Raw genomic sequence first — 19,410 nt, 5'->3', positions numbered from 1 at the left:
CTTCCCGGCTGCAGAGGAGCGGGGATAATGTAGGCAGGCAATTTAAACAGCTCCAGCAAAATACACCAGCGGTTTTCACTCCCCTTTCCAGCCGCGGCAGGATTGGCCCATAAGTGGGATATCAAGTTTATTACAGCTATTTCCAACCTGTAATTGGTTTTGTGGAACACAAAGAGAAGGAGGTTGGGGGTGGAGGAGGTGATTTTATCCCCCTTTTCTTTCTTTCTTTTTTCTCTCTCTCTCTCTGTCTCTCTCTCTTCAGATGACAGCACCCAGAGACGACAGTAAGAAGGTGCAGTTGGAGGCATTTGGTTTTCAAATGAAAAACCCCAGCCGACCATGCCGTGCAGCTGGCTGGACTAAGTCCGTTCGCCACGCTTTGGGGGCTTCGCTGGAAAATCAGCCAAGCCTGACTGAGGCCAGATTTGCTGGGGTGGGGGGCGGTGGGCAGCCAGGGCCCTGGGACAGGGTCCACCGCCTCGGGGTCTGTGGGCGGCTGCTGAGCCCTGGTGAGCAAGGCCAGAGTGGAAGTAGCTGTGGTCTCCAGGGCTGGCTGTTCTAGAATCAGAGCATGTGGGCATTCAAAGTAGAAATGGTCCTCAGAGGTCACTCTGCCCTAAATCTTCGCATCGAGCACTTAGGGAAACTGAGGTCCAGAGAGGGGAGCAGTGCAGAGGCCAGCCGGTGGGATACAGAACCCGGGTCTCTGCTTCCTCCATTCCTTCCAGGCCGCACATCTGATCATCCTGGGCAGTCATGGCTGAGACGCTGTCGGGGTGGGGGAGAGCCACGGATTCTCGAGCCCCTACTGTGCCCCTGCTGCCTTTGCCGGGGTCTGACCCAAGTAAAAACAAATAACAGCAGCTAATACGCATTGAATGCTTTCTTATAATTACCTGAGTTCATGTTTGCAAACAGTGCGTGGTCCGTGGCAAGCAGCGCAGGAATGCTGGCGATTTCCACCCCTGTCGCTGCCACCAGCCGCCAAGCGAGCCTCTGGGGGCGCCGTGCGTGCCGCCCTGTGTGCCTTACAGGGAGCTGCGAGGGCTCCCGTTTTGCAGATGAGGAGGTGGAGGCACAGAGATCTCTCCAAGGTCACACGGCTTTAAGCCAGAAGTGGCATAGCGGGCATCTGACTGCGTAGGGCTGTGTGAGCCCCGGAGCTTCTGCACCTGCCACCCCGCCAGGTGCCCCCACATCCTTGACCTCAGAATGGATCGCCCACTCATCTCTTTTCAACTAAGTTGTGCTGAGGGCTCAGCTCCCCCACTTTTTGCCCTCGTGATCCGGGCAGTTCACCTGCCTCTCTCTTGGCCTCAGTTTCTTCATCTGCAAGACACAGGTGTGGGGACAGAGAATGAACAGGACTGATAAAGACCTTGCCCTCATAGAGGTTATGTTTGAGGAGTAGCTCACATTCTAGGACCTATTTATGGATTCTAAAAATCTGTTGCTTGAATGAATGAATGCACAAACTCCTCTCCCTCTGGGGAGGGAGAACCCACACATTCTTGGGCCTTGGCTTTCCAGGACAGCACCTTATCTGTCCTCCCAGCAGCCTTGCCATCTTCTGCCCGCCGTGACCGTGTGGTCCCATGCCACTGTGGCACCGGGGGAGCATCTCGGAGCCCCTGGGACCAGCCTGCTTCCAGGTACTTGCTCAGAGCATCCTTCAGCTCCCTCCCTGGGATGTTCTACTGACTGCTAGCCAGGCCCTGGGCCCTGGTTCTTTATTCCCACTCCCCCGACCAGCTCTCCAGTCCTCGCTTGCCAGGCGGGCCCCCTTCTTCCATTTACGGACATTCTGCACCATCTGACTTTACAGTAAGAGCTATTCTGCCCTCCAGCCCCAGCCCTGGAGGGTGGCAAGGGACCCAGAAGAAGGGATAGCTAAGAAAAGTGTTATTATGGGGCGCCTGGGTGGCTCAGTCGTTAAGAGTCTGCCTTCGGCTCAGGTCATGATCCCAGAGTGCTGGGATCGAGCCCCGCATTGGACTTCCTGCTCCGCGGGAAGCCTGCTTCTCCCTCTCCCACTCCCCCTGCTTGTGTTTCCTCTCTTGCTGTGTTTCTCTCTATCAAATAAATAAATAAAATCTTTAGAAAAAAAAAAGAAAATTGTTATTATGCATAGAAATAGCTGTCTGGGGGCACCTGGGTGGCTCAGTCAGTTGAGTGTCTGCCTTCGGCTCGGGTCATGATCCCAGGGTCCTGGGATCCAGCCCTGCATCGGGTTCCTTGCTCAGCAGGGAGCCTGCTTCTCCCTCTGCCTGCCGCTCCCCCTGCTTGTGCTCACTCTCTCTTTGACAAATAAATTAATAAAATCGTTAAAAAGAAAGAAAAATAGCTGTCCGTACTGAGCGCTTACCACGCATCAGGTGCTGTTACAAACCTCATCTCATTTAATCCTGGCGAGAGGTACAGGTGGGTCGCAGTATCCCATTTTACAGATGAGGAAGCAGAGGCTTGGAGAAATGAAGTGCACAAAGTTACTTAGTAACAGAATCAAGAGCTGTCCAGGGGGTGGAGAAAATCAGCCTTCCTGCTTGCTCCAGAGTCTCCCAGATGCGGGGAGCACCTACCTGGGACTAAGGACTCTCAAAGAGGTCCACCTCCACCTGGAAGCCTTCTGGGATCACCCCTCCCCCCAAAAGAATCCCTGGCTCCTCCGTGGGTGTCAGATAACCCTTAGCAACTATATGCTGCTACAGTGGTGCTTTCCCTGGTTATCTGTGGGCCGTGCATCCCCACCAGGCTGCGTGCGTGTAAGCTCGCTCATGATAGACTGCAACCGCATCGGAAATCTGGTCCTTCCTCTCCCAGGGGGCCTGGACCGGTGCTTGCAGGTCTTAGGTCTGGGGCAGTGTTTCCGGAATGAAAGAGAAGTTGTGGCTCACCATGCCGGTGGCCCTACAGCCTGTGATAGCTCATCTCAGGGACTACCACCGCCAAGATCTAGAGAATAACCTCCTTGCAAATAGCCACTCGCCCGCTGGCCTGGGACCTGAGGGTGAATTCCGAGGCGATGCCTTTCCGGAGCCCTCCCGGAGGGCGGGGAGCCAGCAGCTGGGCTATCACAGCTGAGTGACAGGGCTGCCTGGGGCCGCTTTGACGGGAGGGAGTGATTTACGCCTAAGCTAACAGAGAGGCCCAGACACGGCCCCAGGAAAAAAGATGTAAATAAAACCAAAGAAAAGCTAGGTGCGTCCTTGAAACTCCCCTGTCCCTGGGCCCGAAGCAGTGATTTACGACTCAGATCATTCTTCAGTGCTTTATCTGGGGTTTGTGGGTATGTGTGGACGTGTGGGGTGCAGGTGTATTTTCCTAGTAATAAAATCCTCGGTCCCGGTGAATAAATTTGAGGAGACAGTTTTACTGACAGATTTTTTTTTCTCCTTTGTATAATAAAAAAAAACGGAGTGAAATTTGAGATTGGGACGATAAAGGCTGCCGCATTTTAGGAGGAGATAAAAAAGCAGTACCTGAAGGAGGCAAGGCTGCAAGTCACATGGGCAGGACGCCTTCCACTTTTACGACTTTTACGACTTGGGGAGAACATTGCTCAAGACTCCGCAGGGCTCCGGGTGTCCTCCTGCTAAGGAGCCGGCTGCCTGGGGGCGGAGGGGGTGCTAAGAGCATCTGCTCCAGTCCTCAGTCCCTGGGGGCCCCCACCACCAGAGCCAGAGCCGTGCCAGGAGCCCCCCGCGTGTGCCCTCGGCTGAATCTCCTTTCCTCTCTAAGCCACGCACGGTTTCTTCATCTGTAAAATGGGCAAGCTGCTGTGTGTTGCACTCACTTCCCAGGGGCACTTGTGGGTCCGCACAAAGCGATGGCACATTTCTCGTCTGGGGCCAGATAATTCTTTGGGGTCATCCTGTGCATCGAGGGATGGGGACGGCATCCCTGCTCTCTGCCGCCAGATGCCCACACCAAACCACCGTCCCGCCAGGCTTTGACACCAAAAATGGCTCCACTCCTTCCCAAATGGCCCCTGGGGAGCAGGCAAAATCATCCCTCCTGCTGAGGGCCCTGGTTTGAAGGTGCTCTGCTGCTCTTCCTCCCTCATCCCCCAGTCTCGGGGTCCCCTCTCTGGGAACCCGGGGGGACCCGAGCTGCAGAAGAGGCGAACTGAGAGCACACAGCCCCACAGGGGAAAACAAGTGAAAAGGATGAGCTGAAGATAAGCCCAGAGGAGTCAGAGGGACGTGAGTTTAGGGAGGGGTAAGGAGAAACCGTGCAGCGGGGAGTCCTACTGCTGATCCCCCCACAACAGGGTCCTGGAGCTTATCGCCATTCCAGCCCTGCCTGTGGGGCCCCCGGGACTGTTAGGGGCCTCTTTACTCCTTATGAGCTTGCAGACCATGGTGGGGGTTGGGGGGAGGTGACACATACCGATGTGGGCCCGTGCCTGGCACACAGCTGGTGCTCAATAAATGCTAGCTTGGATTGCATTGAACCTGTGTCCCCTAAACCAGCCACAATGCCACGTAGGCCAGACAGATGTGGTCCAAGTCAGCTTGGATCCAGAGGTGCCCAGAGGAACCCAGCTGCACCCAGGCCGGTCCTCTCGGGAAGGCTACGGATCCGAGCAGCTTTCAGCGTCCCCCTGCGCCCAGCCCCTTGGAGAAAGCCGGCCCTGGCCACCGCCCTCCCAGCCGGCCCCCCTGCCTCCACCACGCAGAGCTGCAGGGAGTTCATTCCACTTCTCCAGGCCCAGGCATGAGGCCTCCCTGGCCGCGCAGGCTGTTAGCGCGGAGCCCAGCTGAGCCGCGAGAGGCTGCAAACTCCCGGTCTATAATAGAGCTGCTGACGCAGGCCGAAAACTGTAGGGAAAACTGCAGCCGAGTAAACAGATAAATAACTGAAACAGTGACAACACATACCTTGCTGCTTTGTGGAGTAACACTTTCATTAGCTGCAGGCAGTGCGGGCATGGGGAGGCGGCAGCGGGCGGCGAGCCGGGAGCGCGGGACACTTGGGTCCGACTTTTTAATCAGCCGTGAACAGCTGGGCTCTGGGGCAGCCTTTGTCTTCCAGCGCAGGCTTTATTGTCACCTCCTGAGGTCCCCCCACTTCTCCGGGCCTCTGTACTCCAAGGGGGAGGTGGGGACCTCATGACCTCCCTGCAGCCTTGTCCCAAGGGCAGCCTGGAAGAGGGTGAGCCCGCATGCTGTCCAGGGGGCTCCATCCCCAGGTCAGTAGATTGGGTGCTCCCCAGTCTCCTCAAGGGCCCCTGCCTCCAGACAGGCCTCTCCCTAAACAGAGTTCAAGGTGACCTCCACCACATTGCCTTCAGGGACAGTTGAGCTCCCCTGACTTCCAGGCCTTCCAGGATCTGGCGCTTTGGGTTTCTTACCATTTCCTTTCTGCCCCAGGCACTCTGAACACAATCTTCTTTCCCCGAACATAGCATACCTGCTCTTTCCCACCACAGGGCCTTTGCTCTTGCTGTCTCCTCTGCCTACGGAGCACGCCCACCTTTTGCCAGGCCGCCTCCTGCTCTTCCTTCAGAAGGCAACTTAGACCTCGCTTCCTCCAGGAAGCCCGCTATGATGACCCTATCATCAGATGGGGATTGCCTGCCTGGGCTCCCCTGCCATTCTGGGCCTACCCCTGACAGAATTTACCAGAAATAATTGCCGGGGAGAAAAGCCAGCTCTGCTCCTTCCTGGCATAGGACCTCAGGAAGTCCCTTCCCTCCAGAGCCTCGGTTTACACATCAGTAGAGTGGGGATGACCTGGGAGGGTTCTAGTGATGGCGGTGACATGTCCCCTGGAGGCCTCTCCCAGGGCACCGGGGTGTTGGGCGTCCTGGCCTCTACGTCTCCCAGTGTCCCCCAACCCCGCGCGCGCTGTCTGGAGCAAAGGGGCGGGGCTGGCCGAGCGCTCCCCTGTAGCTGTCTGTGCTCTGTTGCAGGTGACGGACGGCGGCACCATCAAGCAGAAGATTTTTACCTTTGACGCCATGTTCTCCACCAACTACTCGCACATGGAGAACTACCGCAAGAGAGAGGACCTGGTGTACCAGTCCACCGTGAGGTGAGGGGCCGGGCGCCGGGGGCCACTTCTCCGGCCCTTTCCCATCGTCTGTCCTGTGATGCTCTGGGGGGTTCTCAGGGTCACCCTTCAGGGGCTCAGAAGGCAGGGCTGGGGGCTGTGCTGCAGAGGGGAACCCAGAGCCTCGAGGGGCCTCCCTCCGGAAGGAAGAGCAAGGAGGGTTCAAGTCACAACTCGCCCCATGCAGCAGACCGGCCACATCGGTCCCCCCAGCCAGCTCCTCGAACAGTCCTGCCAGGTGGGTTGTCCAAACTCAGTTTCCAGGAGAGGACACTGAGGTCCAGAGAGGGTGAGCAATGTGTCCCACATCCTGCAGCCAGCAGGGACAGAGCTGGGACGTGAGCCCGTTCTGCCTGGCTCAGAAGCCCCGGGGAACACGCTCTCCTGTTCCCCACAGGCCCCTGCCCAGCAAGGCAAATGGACCCTAAACAATTGGACCCCGGGTCAGAAGAGGCAGCAGGATGGGAGGAAAGAGTCCTTGGGGATGGTGATACTTAACATGTTTACCCCTACCCCTTTTCTAGAAGACTCTAAGGTAGCTGATCCCATTCTTGCCATGTTCTCCATGTGCGGGTGCCAGGCACTGCACCCGCCCCGTGTACTCTCTAAAAGGCCCCAATCCTATTTTACCCCTACCACTCATTTGCCAGAGTGCCACTCTCCCTCTGGTGACATGGTGAGCTCCTCATCAGTCTTCAGAGCCCAGCTCAAGCATGCCCTCCTGTGGGACACCTAATTTAGACGGCCCCTCGCCCTAGCAGAGCGACTCTCCCCCAGAGCCAGATGGCTGCTGGTCCTCTAGTGCCCATCCCTCCATGAGATGGGGGGGAGCCTCACTGCGTTCATGACAAGTAGCTTCACACGGGCACTGAACGTGCACAGTCGCGCACACAGACACACGTATGTGCGTTTTCCCACACGACACAGCCAAATGCTTTGCCTGGTGCCCAGGCAGAAAGCAGCGGTCTGCAAGCCTGGCACATAGTAGGTGCACGGTGAAATTTACACACTGATGAGGTGACCCTGGGTATGCTCCTCTGCCCTTTGGGCCTCAGTTTCCCCCTGGATAAAATTAGAAAACGGGACGGGAAGGTTGCCCAGGGCTCACCCAGCCCTGCATAAGGAATCTGGCAGGTGACCCTTCCCTGCACACTTTGTGAGAAGGAAGGTGGGTGTGCTCCCCTGGAGGACCTTTCTGGGTCCCCCTCCTCTCTGGGCTTTGTGCCAGCAGCTGAGAACCAGCCCTTGTTGGGGGAATCTGGTGAGCATGTGGGTGCGAGGGATGCGGAAGAGGCGTGCAAATGGCCACACAGATGCCTTTATTCATGTCGATGATTTCCCCTGTACCTGCTTCCAAAAAGGATTTGGGGCTCCTTAAAATATTAAAGCACACCTAAGACCAGCCAGTTACAACCAAGATGAAAACCTCATTTTGGAGAAGAAAATAACCGTCCTGGGAGCCACAGATGGTTCTGCAGAAGTGAGCACTCAGATCACCCCACTGCTTCCCAGAAACCCGCAGCCTCCACCCCACCCCCACATGGTTACCCTGGTCTCTGAGAAGCACCCTCTCCCAGCCTATCCCCTCATTTCCAGCACCCCACTGGAGTCCTAAGCCAGGAAGAAAGCCCAAGACCACCAGACCAGCCCTGTCCCCCACCCTCTCGTGCTCACTGGAGCACCCAGAGCCCAGCCCCAGTACCCGTCCCAGAAGACCTGGTTCAGAACCAGCTCAGCCACTTCCTACTGAGTGACCTTGGACGAGGGCCTCAACCTCTCTCGGTGTCAGTTTCTTCACCTGCAAAGCAGACTTAAATCGGATCGGCTTCACACCATCGCTGTGGGATTTAAGTGAGATTTCTGTCCCGGGGCCTGAGTTCCAATCCTGGCCCCTCCACCCCCTAACTCTGTGCCTGAGTTGCCCCCATCTCTAGAAGGGATGACAATAGTGAGCAGCTCCCTGCAGCCTTGCGAGGGTCCCCCAGTTAATTCACATTAAAGTGCTGCCAGGGTCGCTGAGCGGTGCATGTTTGCCGTTCTTGCCCAGAAAAACCCCTCCTTCTTCCACCATAAAACACGCTCACCTTTTTCCAGATCACATAAAGACCCCTTATGTGTCCTCTGGCTCTTCTAATCCTCATGAAAAAACCCTGTAAATGCACGCGCAGATGTTACTGCTTTCTGTAGCCCCAGTTTATAGCTAGGGTTAAAGTGCAGCAAGGTCAAGGGACTTGCCCCGGGGTTGGTGGCTGGAATGACACAGACTGAATCAGAGCCCACGCCGCCTCATCCTGAGCCTACACCATGCTGCCCTCCTCATCTTGCAACCAAGGAAACCGAGGCCCAGGCAGGGAGGGGACTCGCCCAAGGTCACACAGCTGTGCTGACTTGTGCCCAGTGCCCTTTCCTTCCCCAGCCTCCGCTCCAGTGGTGGTCTCCCAGGCAGAGCGCACCAGGGCAAAGGAGCCTTGAGGAGGCCACAGCGGAAGGGAGGGAAGGAGTCTAAGCGGATCGCAGAGAGCTGCTAGCTAAAGGAGGCTGTGTCTCCAGGCTTCAGGGCCCCATTAGGGCTGGCGGTGGGGTGCGGGACTCCGCATTTACATATAAATGAAGATATTTACAAATTAATGCATCTCAACTAGAGAGAGTCCCAGCTCCACAGCTGTCTGAGCCACTTCCTCTTCAGCTGGGGAAAGTAGGGGGAGAAGGAGGCTGAGATCACCAAGAATTGGCAGGGAGCAATTCTCAGGCAGCTGAAAGGAGCCCCAGGGACTCCCAAAGCGTCTCCTCCCACTGGTGGGGTTCCCGGAGGGATGGGCGTCGGGTGGGGTGACGGGACTTCTACCTCCTGGGCAGGGGTGCAGGTGTGACATCCCAGTTCATGACCTTGGGCAAGTCATTGCCCCTCCCAGTGCCCCAGAGGCCCCATCTATCAAATGTCTATAGAATGAACCTCAGAATCCAGAACTCCCAGCTTGGAACTGACAGTAATGTATTCCTTCAGAGGATATTTAATTGAGCAGTTACTAGAAGCCTGGCATGGTGGAAGGTGTCTTGGGGGATCAGTGGGGAACAAGAAAGACCTGGCATTAAACTCTTACGGGGGGAAGACAGTAAACAAGGAAAGCAAGACATAAGTAAATTTATCAGTACACAGTCCACAAAGGTGTGAATTCGAATGGCGATTGTATAACGGGGGCAAGCAGGGTGAAGCGCCAGGGAAGGACCACTGTGCTGGGGTGCCATCTGAATGGTTGGCCGAGGCCTGGGGGATGGGAAGGAGCCATCATGGTAGGGACGAGGACGATGTGGCAGAGGTCCACACCCACCTTCAGCACCCTGACCCCTCCGCAGGCTTCTCAGGCTGCCAGAGCCCCACTCAGCTTGCTCATGGAGTGAGGCGGATGTGTCAGGGCATCCCCAGAGCAGCCTTGGCCGATGGGAGGTGTTGGGGTGGATCTCCCGGCCCCCCTGCCCCTTGGGTGAGACTAATCAGATGGATGTTCACTGTCCCCTCGAACTCTCCAGCATGAATGAGGCTGAGCGGCTCCCCCAGAATAACCTCTGTGATGCACCATATTGGCTTCTTCCCTCCCCACTATTCTCCACTCCTTTCCCAGCTCCCTGGGACACCTTTACAAATTAGCCACTGGCTCCTGAATCCTTGTCACAAGGTCTGCTTCTTTGGGGACCCCCTGAGTGGGGAGGCATGATAAGGGTGACAGTTCCACCTGCTGGCTTCCTGCACATCGCTGTCCTCCACACCTGCCACCACACCTGCCTCCACGACTGTGCCTCAGCCCCATGCACCTGTCCCACCTCAGCCCCGAGCACCTGTCCCACCTCAGCCCCGAGCACCTGTCCCACCTCAGCCCCGAGCACTTGTCCCACCTCAGCCCCGAGCACCAGCCCCACCTCAGCCCATGAACCTGTCCCACCTCAGCCCCGAGCACCAGCCCCACCTCAGCCCCGAGCACCAGCCCCACCTCAGCCCCCAGCACCAGCCCCACCTCAGCCCATGAACCTGTCCCACCTCAGCCCCGAGCACCTGCCTCACCTCAGCCCCGAGCACCTGCCCCACCTCAGCCCCGAGCACCGGCCCCACCTCAGCCCATGAACCTGTCCCACCTCAGCCACAAGCACCTGCCCCAACTCAGCCCCGAGCACCTGCCTTACCTCAGCCCTGAGCACCTGCCCCACCTCAGCTCCGAGCACCTGTCCCACCTCAGCCCCGAGCACCAGCCCCACCTCAGCCCATGAACCTGTCCCACCTCAGCCACAAGCACCTGCCCCAACTCAGCCCCGAGCACCTGCCTTACCTCAGCCCTGAGCACCTGCCCCACCTCAGCTCCGAGCACCTGTCCCACCTCAGCCCCGAGCACCTGTCCCACCTCAGCCCCAAGCACTTGTCCCACCTCAGCTCCATGCACCTTCCCCACCTCAGCCCCCATGCACCTGCCCTACCTCAGCCCCGAGCACCGGCCCCACCACAGCCCCTGTGCACCTGTTCCACCAGGCTAAGAATAAGTGGAGCAGATGGATAAATCCCCCACAGAGGGGAAGATTGTGTGGGCAAAACTCATTAATCCCTGCAGAATGCACCCATCCATGTCCCAAAGTCCTCTGCAGTCCCTTGTCCCATTCCATGTGTTCTGGATGTCCTGAGGAGCACCAAGCAGGCTTCACTGGCCCTAATTTGGCAGCGAGGGAAATCTAGAGTCAAGGGGTTGAGTGTGTTCCTGCCCCTCCCACACCTTGCCCACCTCCCTTTGCCAAGGCCCTACTCATCCATTCAGGTTCAGCTTGTACACCACCTCTTCCAGGAAGCCAGTCGTGACTGCCCAGACTGGGTCAGATACCCCAGGGTACCTCGCCTCCATACCCTCCATGCCCTGACACTAGGTGTTCAAAGTCTGCCTCTCCCACTAGACTCAAAGCCCATGGACAGGGACTGGGTCTGATGTCTTCACCACTGTGTACCCAGCCCCAGCCCAGCACCCCCGGCCCCACCCCACCCCCACAACATTGAGGACAATATGTAGATGCTTGCAGGGTGGATGAGTTAGTGGCGGAAGCTATGGTGTTCTCTCACGGGCTCTCCCTGCTGCTAGATAAACGTAGGAGGGAGCAGTTTGTCCTCCCTTCCCCCCACTCTGCGCGCCTTCAACGTTTTCATCCTTCATTCATCACAAAGGAATTGAGCAATTGCTACACGTCAGGGACAATGCTGGGGATAAAATGGAGAGCAAGATGCAATCAGACCTGCTCTTGTGAGGTTTGCAGTGTAGGGGGTGAGGAGAGACAGACTATAAAAATATGTTTAAAAGAATAAGGAAAAATATTGACAGTTGGTGATGAGTGTGTAAAGGAATAAGGTAACATGACAGAGAATGACAATAACAGAGTATGTGGCGGGAGGGTGGCAGGAGGGGGCTACAAGTTCTCTTATAGGAGGTGACATCTCAGCAGCAATCTATAGGATAAAAAGGAGTCACTGGCACGGTTGGGGTAGGGAGGGCATTCCAGGTAGAGGGCACAGCAAGTGCAAAGGTCCTGAGGTGAGAAAGCTTGACATGATCTAAGGGCTCCCAGAGGGCCAGTGTGGCCAGAGTTTAGGGAGCAAGTTGGCATTTATTCTCTGTGTCCCAGAAGCTGCTGAAGGTCATGGTCTGATGTGATATGTCTTGTAAAGTTCACTCTGGTTGCCATGTGGAGGGTGGGTTGGGGGGGCACCAGGGAAGGAAGACGAAGCCCTCCCCAGATGAGTCTGGGGAGGGGGAGAGAGGTCTCTTTCTAGGCCCCCAGGACTTAGTTTCCAAGCCCGAGTAAGCTGGGAGAAGGAGCGACCACGGTGTGCAGCTGGCAGGGGCCAGGAGGCGAAGGGGAGCCCGAGAGCCAGCTCTCTCTCCAGGGTCTGATTGCCATGCCCCGTGAACACGTGTGCCGTCCCCAGAAGCCGCGACAGGAGGTGGAGAACAGCTGGGTGGGTGGGGAAGAAAGAGAACATGGAAATGCCGCTTCCTTTATTACTTCGAGATGCACCCACTCACATCTTCGCTCAATAGCACGTATTGAACATTTGCTGCATCCAAGGCACGGAGCAGGGGCACAGCACCCAGAGGTGGTCAGGATGCAGCCCCAGCCTCCTCCTCCTCGGACCTTAAAGCCTGCCTCCTTCCTCCACCCCCATGTGTGCCCAGAAGCTCCTCCCAGGGTCCACCCCAGGGTAACCCCAGACCCTACTGGGCATTTGCAGAGGAACAATAAATATTTGTGGAATGAAGGGAGAGAAAGGGGAGATAAAACATGGAGATAAACAGCTAACAATTCGAGGAATAAAGTGATAGCTGTCCTAGGAAAGACTCCGATATAATGCAGTGATGAATCAGAGCTGGAGAGACCCGGGAAATCATAGAGAAGGTGGCTTTTGAAGTGGCCCTAGAAGATAAGTAGGTTTCAGACAAGGAGGCTTAGGGAGCAGATGCTCTAGGTGGAGGGCACTGCGTGGGCAAAGGCGTGGAGGTAGGGAGGTGCTGGAAGGAGTGGCAGGACCCCTCCAAGCAGGCAGACGGAACCTGCAAAGTGGAAGCTCCCTGGAATCTGTTCGATGGAACACTGTGCTGTTTTTATTTATTTTTATTTTTTTAAGATTTATTTATTTTAGAGATCGAGAGAGAGCGGGGTGGGGGGCAGAGGGAGAGAATCTCAAGCAGACTCCCTGCTGAGCGCGGAGCCTGACTCGGGGCTCGATCCCAGGACCCTGAGGTCATGACCTGAGCCCAAATCAAGAGTTGGACGCTTCACCGACTGAGCCGCCCAGGCGCCCTTGTGCTGGTTTTTAAATAGAGGCATTCACTGTTTGGTCCAAAGAGGCTTGCTTCTCTCTGAGAAGTTAGCTGGCCCTCCTGCAGACTCATCTATGAAGGTGAAGGGCAAACTTCTTCTTGGGTCTTGGTACAAAGAAAAGTGCCTTCTGACCCTGGTTGGTTTGAGTCTTGAATTGCATAGCTTCCTTGTCCTTCTGCAATGTTATCATGAACCGTGCATCCTTTTCCTCTGAAATAGACACAGCACGTGCTGCATGCACAGACATAGCCGTTCATGTGTTCCCTCATCTGACCGCTCGGCAAACACACGGCGAGTAACTGTGTATGTTCAGACCTGTGCTAGGTTACGCCCAGTTCTTGACCCACTCGAAACCCCCTCCTCTCTCGCACCCTGTAAGCCTCCGGGAATGCGCAAGAGCCACACTGACGTCGCAAGGACAACCTTGAGCCCTTTTCTGCAGTTTATTCAGAACAGATCATGCCTCTTCATCACATCTGAATTGAATACCCTGAGTGGGAGCCTGTCCGTGTCTCCAAACAGGGATGACTTTGGAGCTAGGGCTGCAGGTCTCCTCCCGGCCACTAGAGGAACTGGCAGCCTGGGAGCTCGGCTCTCAGACCCTGGGCTGCAAGTTGCCTGAGCAGAATTGTCCTAAGGCCCCCGCGGCCAGATTCATTTGGGTTGAAGATGACGAAAGAGTTGACCAGCCAGGGACCTCCCAGGGCAGAGTGACCCCACAGGCACTGACCAGTTCCCGAGGCTCGGTCACCCCCTTATGCCCCCTGGCACAGTTACTGGTAGAAAGAGAACAACTGGTGTGCACGTGGCCCTGTGCTGAGCCTCTCAGAAAATGAGGCCTTGACTAGGGAACAAGAGGGCCCAGGAGCAAGGGCCTCTTCCTCCAGCTCCTTGGTGTTTTCCCCAAAGGCAGAGCGGCTCTCTGAGCCAGAGTCCCACTGGACCCAACCCCAGGCCGCTGGCCCCCAGAGCACCAGCCAGAGAAGGAGGAGTTACTGGACCCGCCTGTGTCAGGCCCTGGGCCTGTCTCTCAGGGCAGGTACCCTTCCTCCTTCCCCTCTAGGTCCTTAGTGCCTTGCCCAGGGCCTAGCATGGAAGCCCAGGGCCTCAGTAAGGGTTTATGGAATCAGTCGACTGACAGGTTATCCGAATGTGGAATTACCATTTCAGACAGTCAGCAGAAATTTTTCCGACCCATCATCTGCTTTCACCCTCACAACCATCCCATGGAGTACACATCTCACATTCATGGAATCCTTTTGTATAGATGAGGACACAGAAGAACAGAGAGGTGTGGTCACTGGTCGACGGTCACACAGTGTGCCCGTGGTGAAGCCTGGGCTCACACCCCAAGCCACATTGGATCCCTGGGCCATTGTAGCAGGTTTGTTCAACAGTCACTGAATGCCCACCCATTCCAGGCCCAGGACCAGGCACTAGAGACTCAGGTAACTTAGTAAGGGCATGCAACCTTGTGTGTCCATCCCAACATACACACAACGGATGCGTGCGCACGCACACGTAGACACATACACACAGTGGATCTGTAACCCGAGACGCTTGGTGCCTCTGGGTGTGTGCTTCATGTTAAAACTAGCTACTGCCCGGCGGTTCCCGGCCCCTGAATGCCCTGCCAAGGAGACCAAGCGGTGCCCAAGCCCAGCTCCAGAACTGGGACTCTGGGAGCCACCCCGGCTCCTCAGCTGGCAGCATCAGTCCCCTTGGCTGGCTGAGAGATCCGTTTAACCTGATGTGTTTCCACTGCCCTGCGTGGGATGCACCCCCTGCCCCCCACACCCCTACCTGCCCCCCACCCCAGGTGCCTGCCTCCGGCAGTCACTTCACTGGCTGGCGGGGCCCCGGGAGAACACCGTGCATCACACTTCTGCTCTTCCCGAGCCAGTGGCTATTGTCCACTGACACGGATGCGGCCACTGCCCCCACCCAGGCCCCGAGTGGCCCAGACCAGCAGGGCCCACTTGCCACAGACCTGTCCTGAGCTGGCGCCTCCCCGGGGCCTCACTTCCCGCCTGTGAAGGTCTATGTTCTTCTCCTCTGTTCCCTGATTTCAGTCTTTCCTTCTGCTTCCGTGGTCTCCCTCTTAGCACGACCTTCTTCTCTTCTTTCTTTCCCCTTCCGGTCTCGCACTTCCCATGTGGGGGTTTGTCTTCCCGCTCTGTGCACGCAAACACACACACACACACACACACACACGATGCCTCACTTCCCCTCCCCCTGCACATACTTACATCTCTTGGGATGGACTCCCGTGATGGTCCCAGAATCTCCCGGGCAGCAGGGACTCTGGATTCCAAGGCCCAGAGGCCTCGGGAGCTTCGAGTGGGTCCTCATGCCACACTGGCCACACCAGCCGGGGTTAAGGGGGCAGGAGCACTTCTCCATGGTTGGGTCTTGGGGTAGAGGACAGCTTTGATGCAGGGAACAGAGATGTGCTCTGTTGAGTTGGCAGCTCCCACTGAGCAGCCTCCTCCCCCTCCACCACCCCCATTCTCTGTCCCCCCCTACACACCCATGAGGAGGCCCCTGGGGCTCCCAGAACAGGTCCTTCTCGCAAAGGTCTTCCCCTTGCAAAGCTGTCTGCTGCCCTCTGGTGATGCACTGGGGTATTGCAACTAGGGGGGGTCCTCTGCCTGTGGCCCCCCCACCCCACCAATCACCAAGGATGGGTCTTGTCCCTTAAGCATGGGGAACCTTCCTTTCTGCATCTCTAGGGCGTCAGTGCCCAGCACAGAATGTCAGTAGAGATTAGTTAAATTAATGATCTGACAGGTTATCCAAATGTGGAATTACTTTTTCAAATGGTCAGCAGAACTCTTTCCCATCCATCATTTGCTTAAACCCTAACGACAAACCTATAGAGTGCAGATCTCAGACCCTATTTATGGGGATTAAGCTCAGCCCAGAGAGGGGAAAAGCCCAAGAGCTGGGGGAGCTTCCCCCTCATACAGAAATTTCCACCCCTGGGGGTTTCTCCAGTGAATGGAGCTGAGCCCCTTGCTGATGGAATGGGGGGCTTCTGGGGTAACCCTCCCCTCCCCTGGGGAACAAGTTGCATTTGACCAAGGGCCTTCCGAAGACAGTGTCTTCACCCACTATCAACCGCAAGGAACTGCAAACTTATGTGGGACCACGCCCTGGGACGTGGGGGAGAGGTAGCCCTGAGGCACTTTGATACATTTCAACCACTTCAGCTAGGGCTGGCCCTCATGACTCACCTGCCATTTGAAAAGTGTTTCTTTGTTAACTGCCGACATCAGGAAACAGAGGTGGAGGTAGGGTCTCCCGGCTATGTCTACAACACAGGGAGAGGTCGGGGGAGGGGCCTCTCTGGGGTATGGAGGAGAGAAGAAGCCACCACGCAGAGGCCAGGGAATGAGCATCCTGGCAGGGGAGGAAAGCAAGGGCCTGAGCTGGGAGCCAGCTTGATGTGTCAATGAAGAGCAGAGAGAAGCGGAGGGGCTGGGAACCGATGAGACCCTGCAAGGAGTCTGGGGAGGGGCGGTGGGAAGTCAGCAGAGGCCAAATCTCAGGGAGCAGGCCTCTTGAACTTGACCCCACACAGGCATGGCCTGTGTGCAAATTCAGTGGGTGGGGGCAGGGAACCCTGCGATCCTGTGTTTCCGATCATCCCCCAGGTGACGCCGGTGCCGTGGTCCACAGGCCCCATTACCAACACCTAGGGGAGCTTCGCACACTCCTGACGCCCAGGCCGAGCCCCGACGGTTACGTCAGAACCTCGTGGGCAAGGGGGTGGGAACACAGGCATCAGTTTTGCAAAGTTCCCCAAGGTGATTCCCACAGGCAGGCAAGTTTGAGAACCACTGCTGTAGAACATGTGGGTCATTAGAGTTTGAACTGTATCCTAGAAGTGATGAGGAATCATTGAGGTTGATCCTGTTTCTATTTTGGGGGCTGTGAGAAGATCGGCCTCAGCTATTGGGGAGGACGCGAGGGCGGAGGCAGGAAGCACCTGTCACCAGGGAGCTGAGGAGGTGATGGGGTGTGCTGGCCAGGCTGGAGGGGCTGGGATGGGAGAAGGGTCTGTAAGCGGAGCCAGCAGGACTCACTGCTGGGCTGGAGGTGGAGGCCATCGGAGGGAGAGGAGTTGACAGTGGCCTCCAGGGCCGTGGCCAGAGCACTTAGGTGGAGGGGCTCCTTCCTGAGACGGAGAGACCGGCGAGGACCGGCTAGGGCTGGGGACAGGTGCCGAATTCCCGAGTTCTGGCTGGGCCAGGTGAGACGGGTCCATGAGACACCTGAGCTAAGACAGCAAGTGGGTCGATGGACACACGGGGCGAGGGGCTGGTTTCGGTCAACAGACACAAGTGTAGGAGCCATTTAAAGTCACTGTCCCCTCCCAGACTCAGGACAGGTCTGCCAGTATCCTTCAGACATCACCCAGGCCAACTCCCCCTTTCTCCAGATGAGAAAACCAAGGCCCAGAGACTGTGGGTGACTTCCCTAAAGTCACACAGCAAGTCAGCTATGGAACCAAACTCATCTTCTGACTCCTGGAGAAGCATTTCCACCCCACAGAGCTCAGTGCGGCTTCCCCCAACCCCAGCCCGTGGGACAGAGCTGCTGAGATGGCAAATCATTTATGTATCTGCAGTCAGAAAACCAGAGATGTTTGAAATTATCTACACACACACACACACACACACACACACACACACACACACATCCTTTTCCTTCTAAGTAAAAAATCAGTAACTGGGCTGTCAGCTTTATTACTAATTATGCAACTACTTTATTGCTAGTATTAAAAAAAATTGAAGGCTAAAAATGTCCGGGAAAGACTTAATTTAGTAAACGGCTCAGAACAAAGTATTTGTCGCCGTGGTCTTTCTTCACATTAGAATTTGCTCCAGGTGATTCAGTCCTCCTCTTTAATATATTATTGCAGCCTAATAAAGTTCCCAGGTTCTGGGAGAATCTTCTTTGCCTCGGAAGGTAATTTTGTTTCAGGAGGTGAGGACTGGGTGGGATTGATGGTGAATGGGAGGTCTGGTGAGCCTAAGGGTCCTGAAAAAGTCCTGCAAGGAGATGTGAGCGCACTGATGAGCATGCGCAAGCACTCAGTGATGGGGGCGTGACCGAATGAATGGAGGATGGAATGAATGAGGGAGTGGGGGAGGGAAAGAATGAGTGAACGGAGGAACAGTGCCCAGCTGGATCACTGGGTGGTTGCAGAGCTAAGCCTCAGTCAGGGAAAAGGAGTCACTTGACACTTCCCATGGAGAGAATAAATGAGAAGATAGTGGGGGCCATCAGCCTTTTGTACAAAATAAGCACCTGTTACTTCCATTTGCAAGTAACACCGACCACAGCTGAGATGATGAAGCAGCATCATGTGAGGCTGTGGGGCAGGGAAGTCTTTCTCATTTTAGGAAAAAGCAGAGAGACAACCAGAGAAGTTGAGTGATTTATTAAGGTCACACTGTCCAGGAGCAATGGAGGAGTCAGGGTCCAGGTTCCCTGGTGTCCAGTCAAGGGCTAGCTGCTTCTTTCCAGCTCCCAACAGCTTGAGTCCTTTCTCTGTGCATCTGGGTCCTTCGCTGCCCAGGTGCCTTCAACACCCAGCAGCCAGAGGGAGCTTTCAGATCATGGCACCTGCTACATGAAGCCCTGCAAAGGCTTCCGGGCTCACTTGGGAGAGAATCCCGGCTTCTGGTACCTTCAGGGCTACAAGATCGCAAATGATCCCAACCACCTGGCCAGCCTCATCACCCAGCCCTCTTGCTCCCTGGCCATCCTCTGGGCACCTCAGCCTGTGGCCAAGCTCGTTCCTGCCTCAGGACGTTTCCTCATGCTTCTCCTCTGCCAAGTACACTCTTCCCATCCCCAGTCTCAGATCCTCGTCAGAGATGCCTCCCTGATCCCCCATCTGAAGGGGTCCCCCCGACCCCAGTCCCTTATCCTTTTGTTCCTATTTGTTTGCTACTTGCTTTTCATGGCATTGACTACTACTCGGTGCGACTCCCTCAGTTATGCATCTGAATATGTGTTTTCCCTTTTGCCTCCTTAATGCAAACCTGAGGGTGAGGGCTTGGTCCCTCTAGCTCTCCTCTGTTCCTGCAGTGTCCAGTCGGTACCAGGCAGCTCCGTAGTCAGCAGCCAATAAATACTTCTTATACAGATACGTGAACTCCTGGTCAGAGAGTCAGGTTATTAGACAACAGCCTGGCATTGAAACAAGGGCCCAGGGGCCTAGTTCTGAGTCTACAGAGAAGCTACAGTGTGACTTGGCCAGTGACTCAGTCTCCTTGAGCCTCAATGTCCTTTTTCCAGTGCACGAATGGGAGGGAGCACTCGGCCGGCGATGGGCATCCCTCCCAGCTCTATCCCTATCTGCCTCTTCCCCGCTGTACTATCAGTGGGAACAGGTGGTGGACCCAGTCCCCAGGGTGACGGGGCTCTGTGAACAGCCAGGGCCGGGGCCCGGGAGACAGAAGCCCGGAGTTCTGAGACGTGTCAGGAACCCAACTC

General features: G+C 56.2%; 1 protein-coding gene across 1 annotated transcript in view; it reads left to right on the top strand.

The window, feature by feature from the left end:
* The window catches only part of IGSF21 (immunoglobin superfamily member 21), a 236,111-nt gene that overhangs the window by 156,770 nt on the left and 59,931 nt on the right, over positions 1–19,410 (top strand). Inside the window, exon 3 of the mRNA XM_045895505.2 lies at positions 5,915–6,036. Coding sequence (XP_045751461.2) covers positions 5,915–6,036 — 122 coding nt within the window. The remainder of the gene's footprint in view (positions 1–5,914; positions 6,037–19,410) is intronic.

Source organism: Mirounga angustirostris, unplaced genomic scaffold (assembly GCF_029215605.1).
Source record: "Mirounga angustirostris isolate CCGP_5_RB_7025 unplaced genomic scaffold, mMirAng1.0.hap1 SCAF_4, whole genome shotgun sequence".
Classification (NCBI taxonomy): Eukaryota; Metazoa; Chordata; class Mammalia; order Carnivora; family Phocidae; genus Mirounga; species Mirounga angustirostris.
Note: the sequence above shows the minus strand (reverse complement) of the source record. Positions and strands in the feature narration are given on the sequence as shown.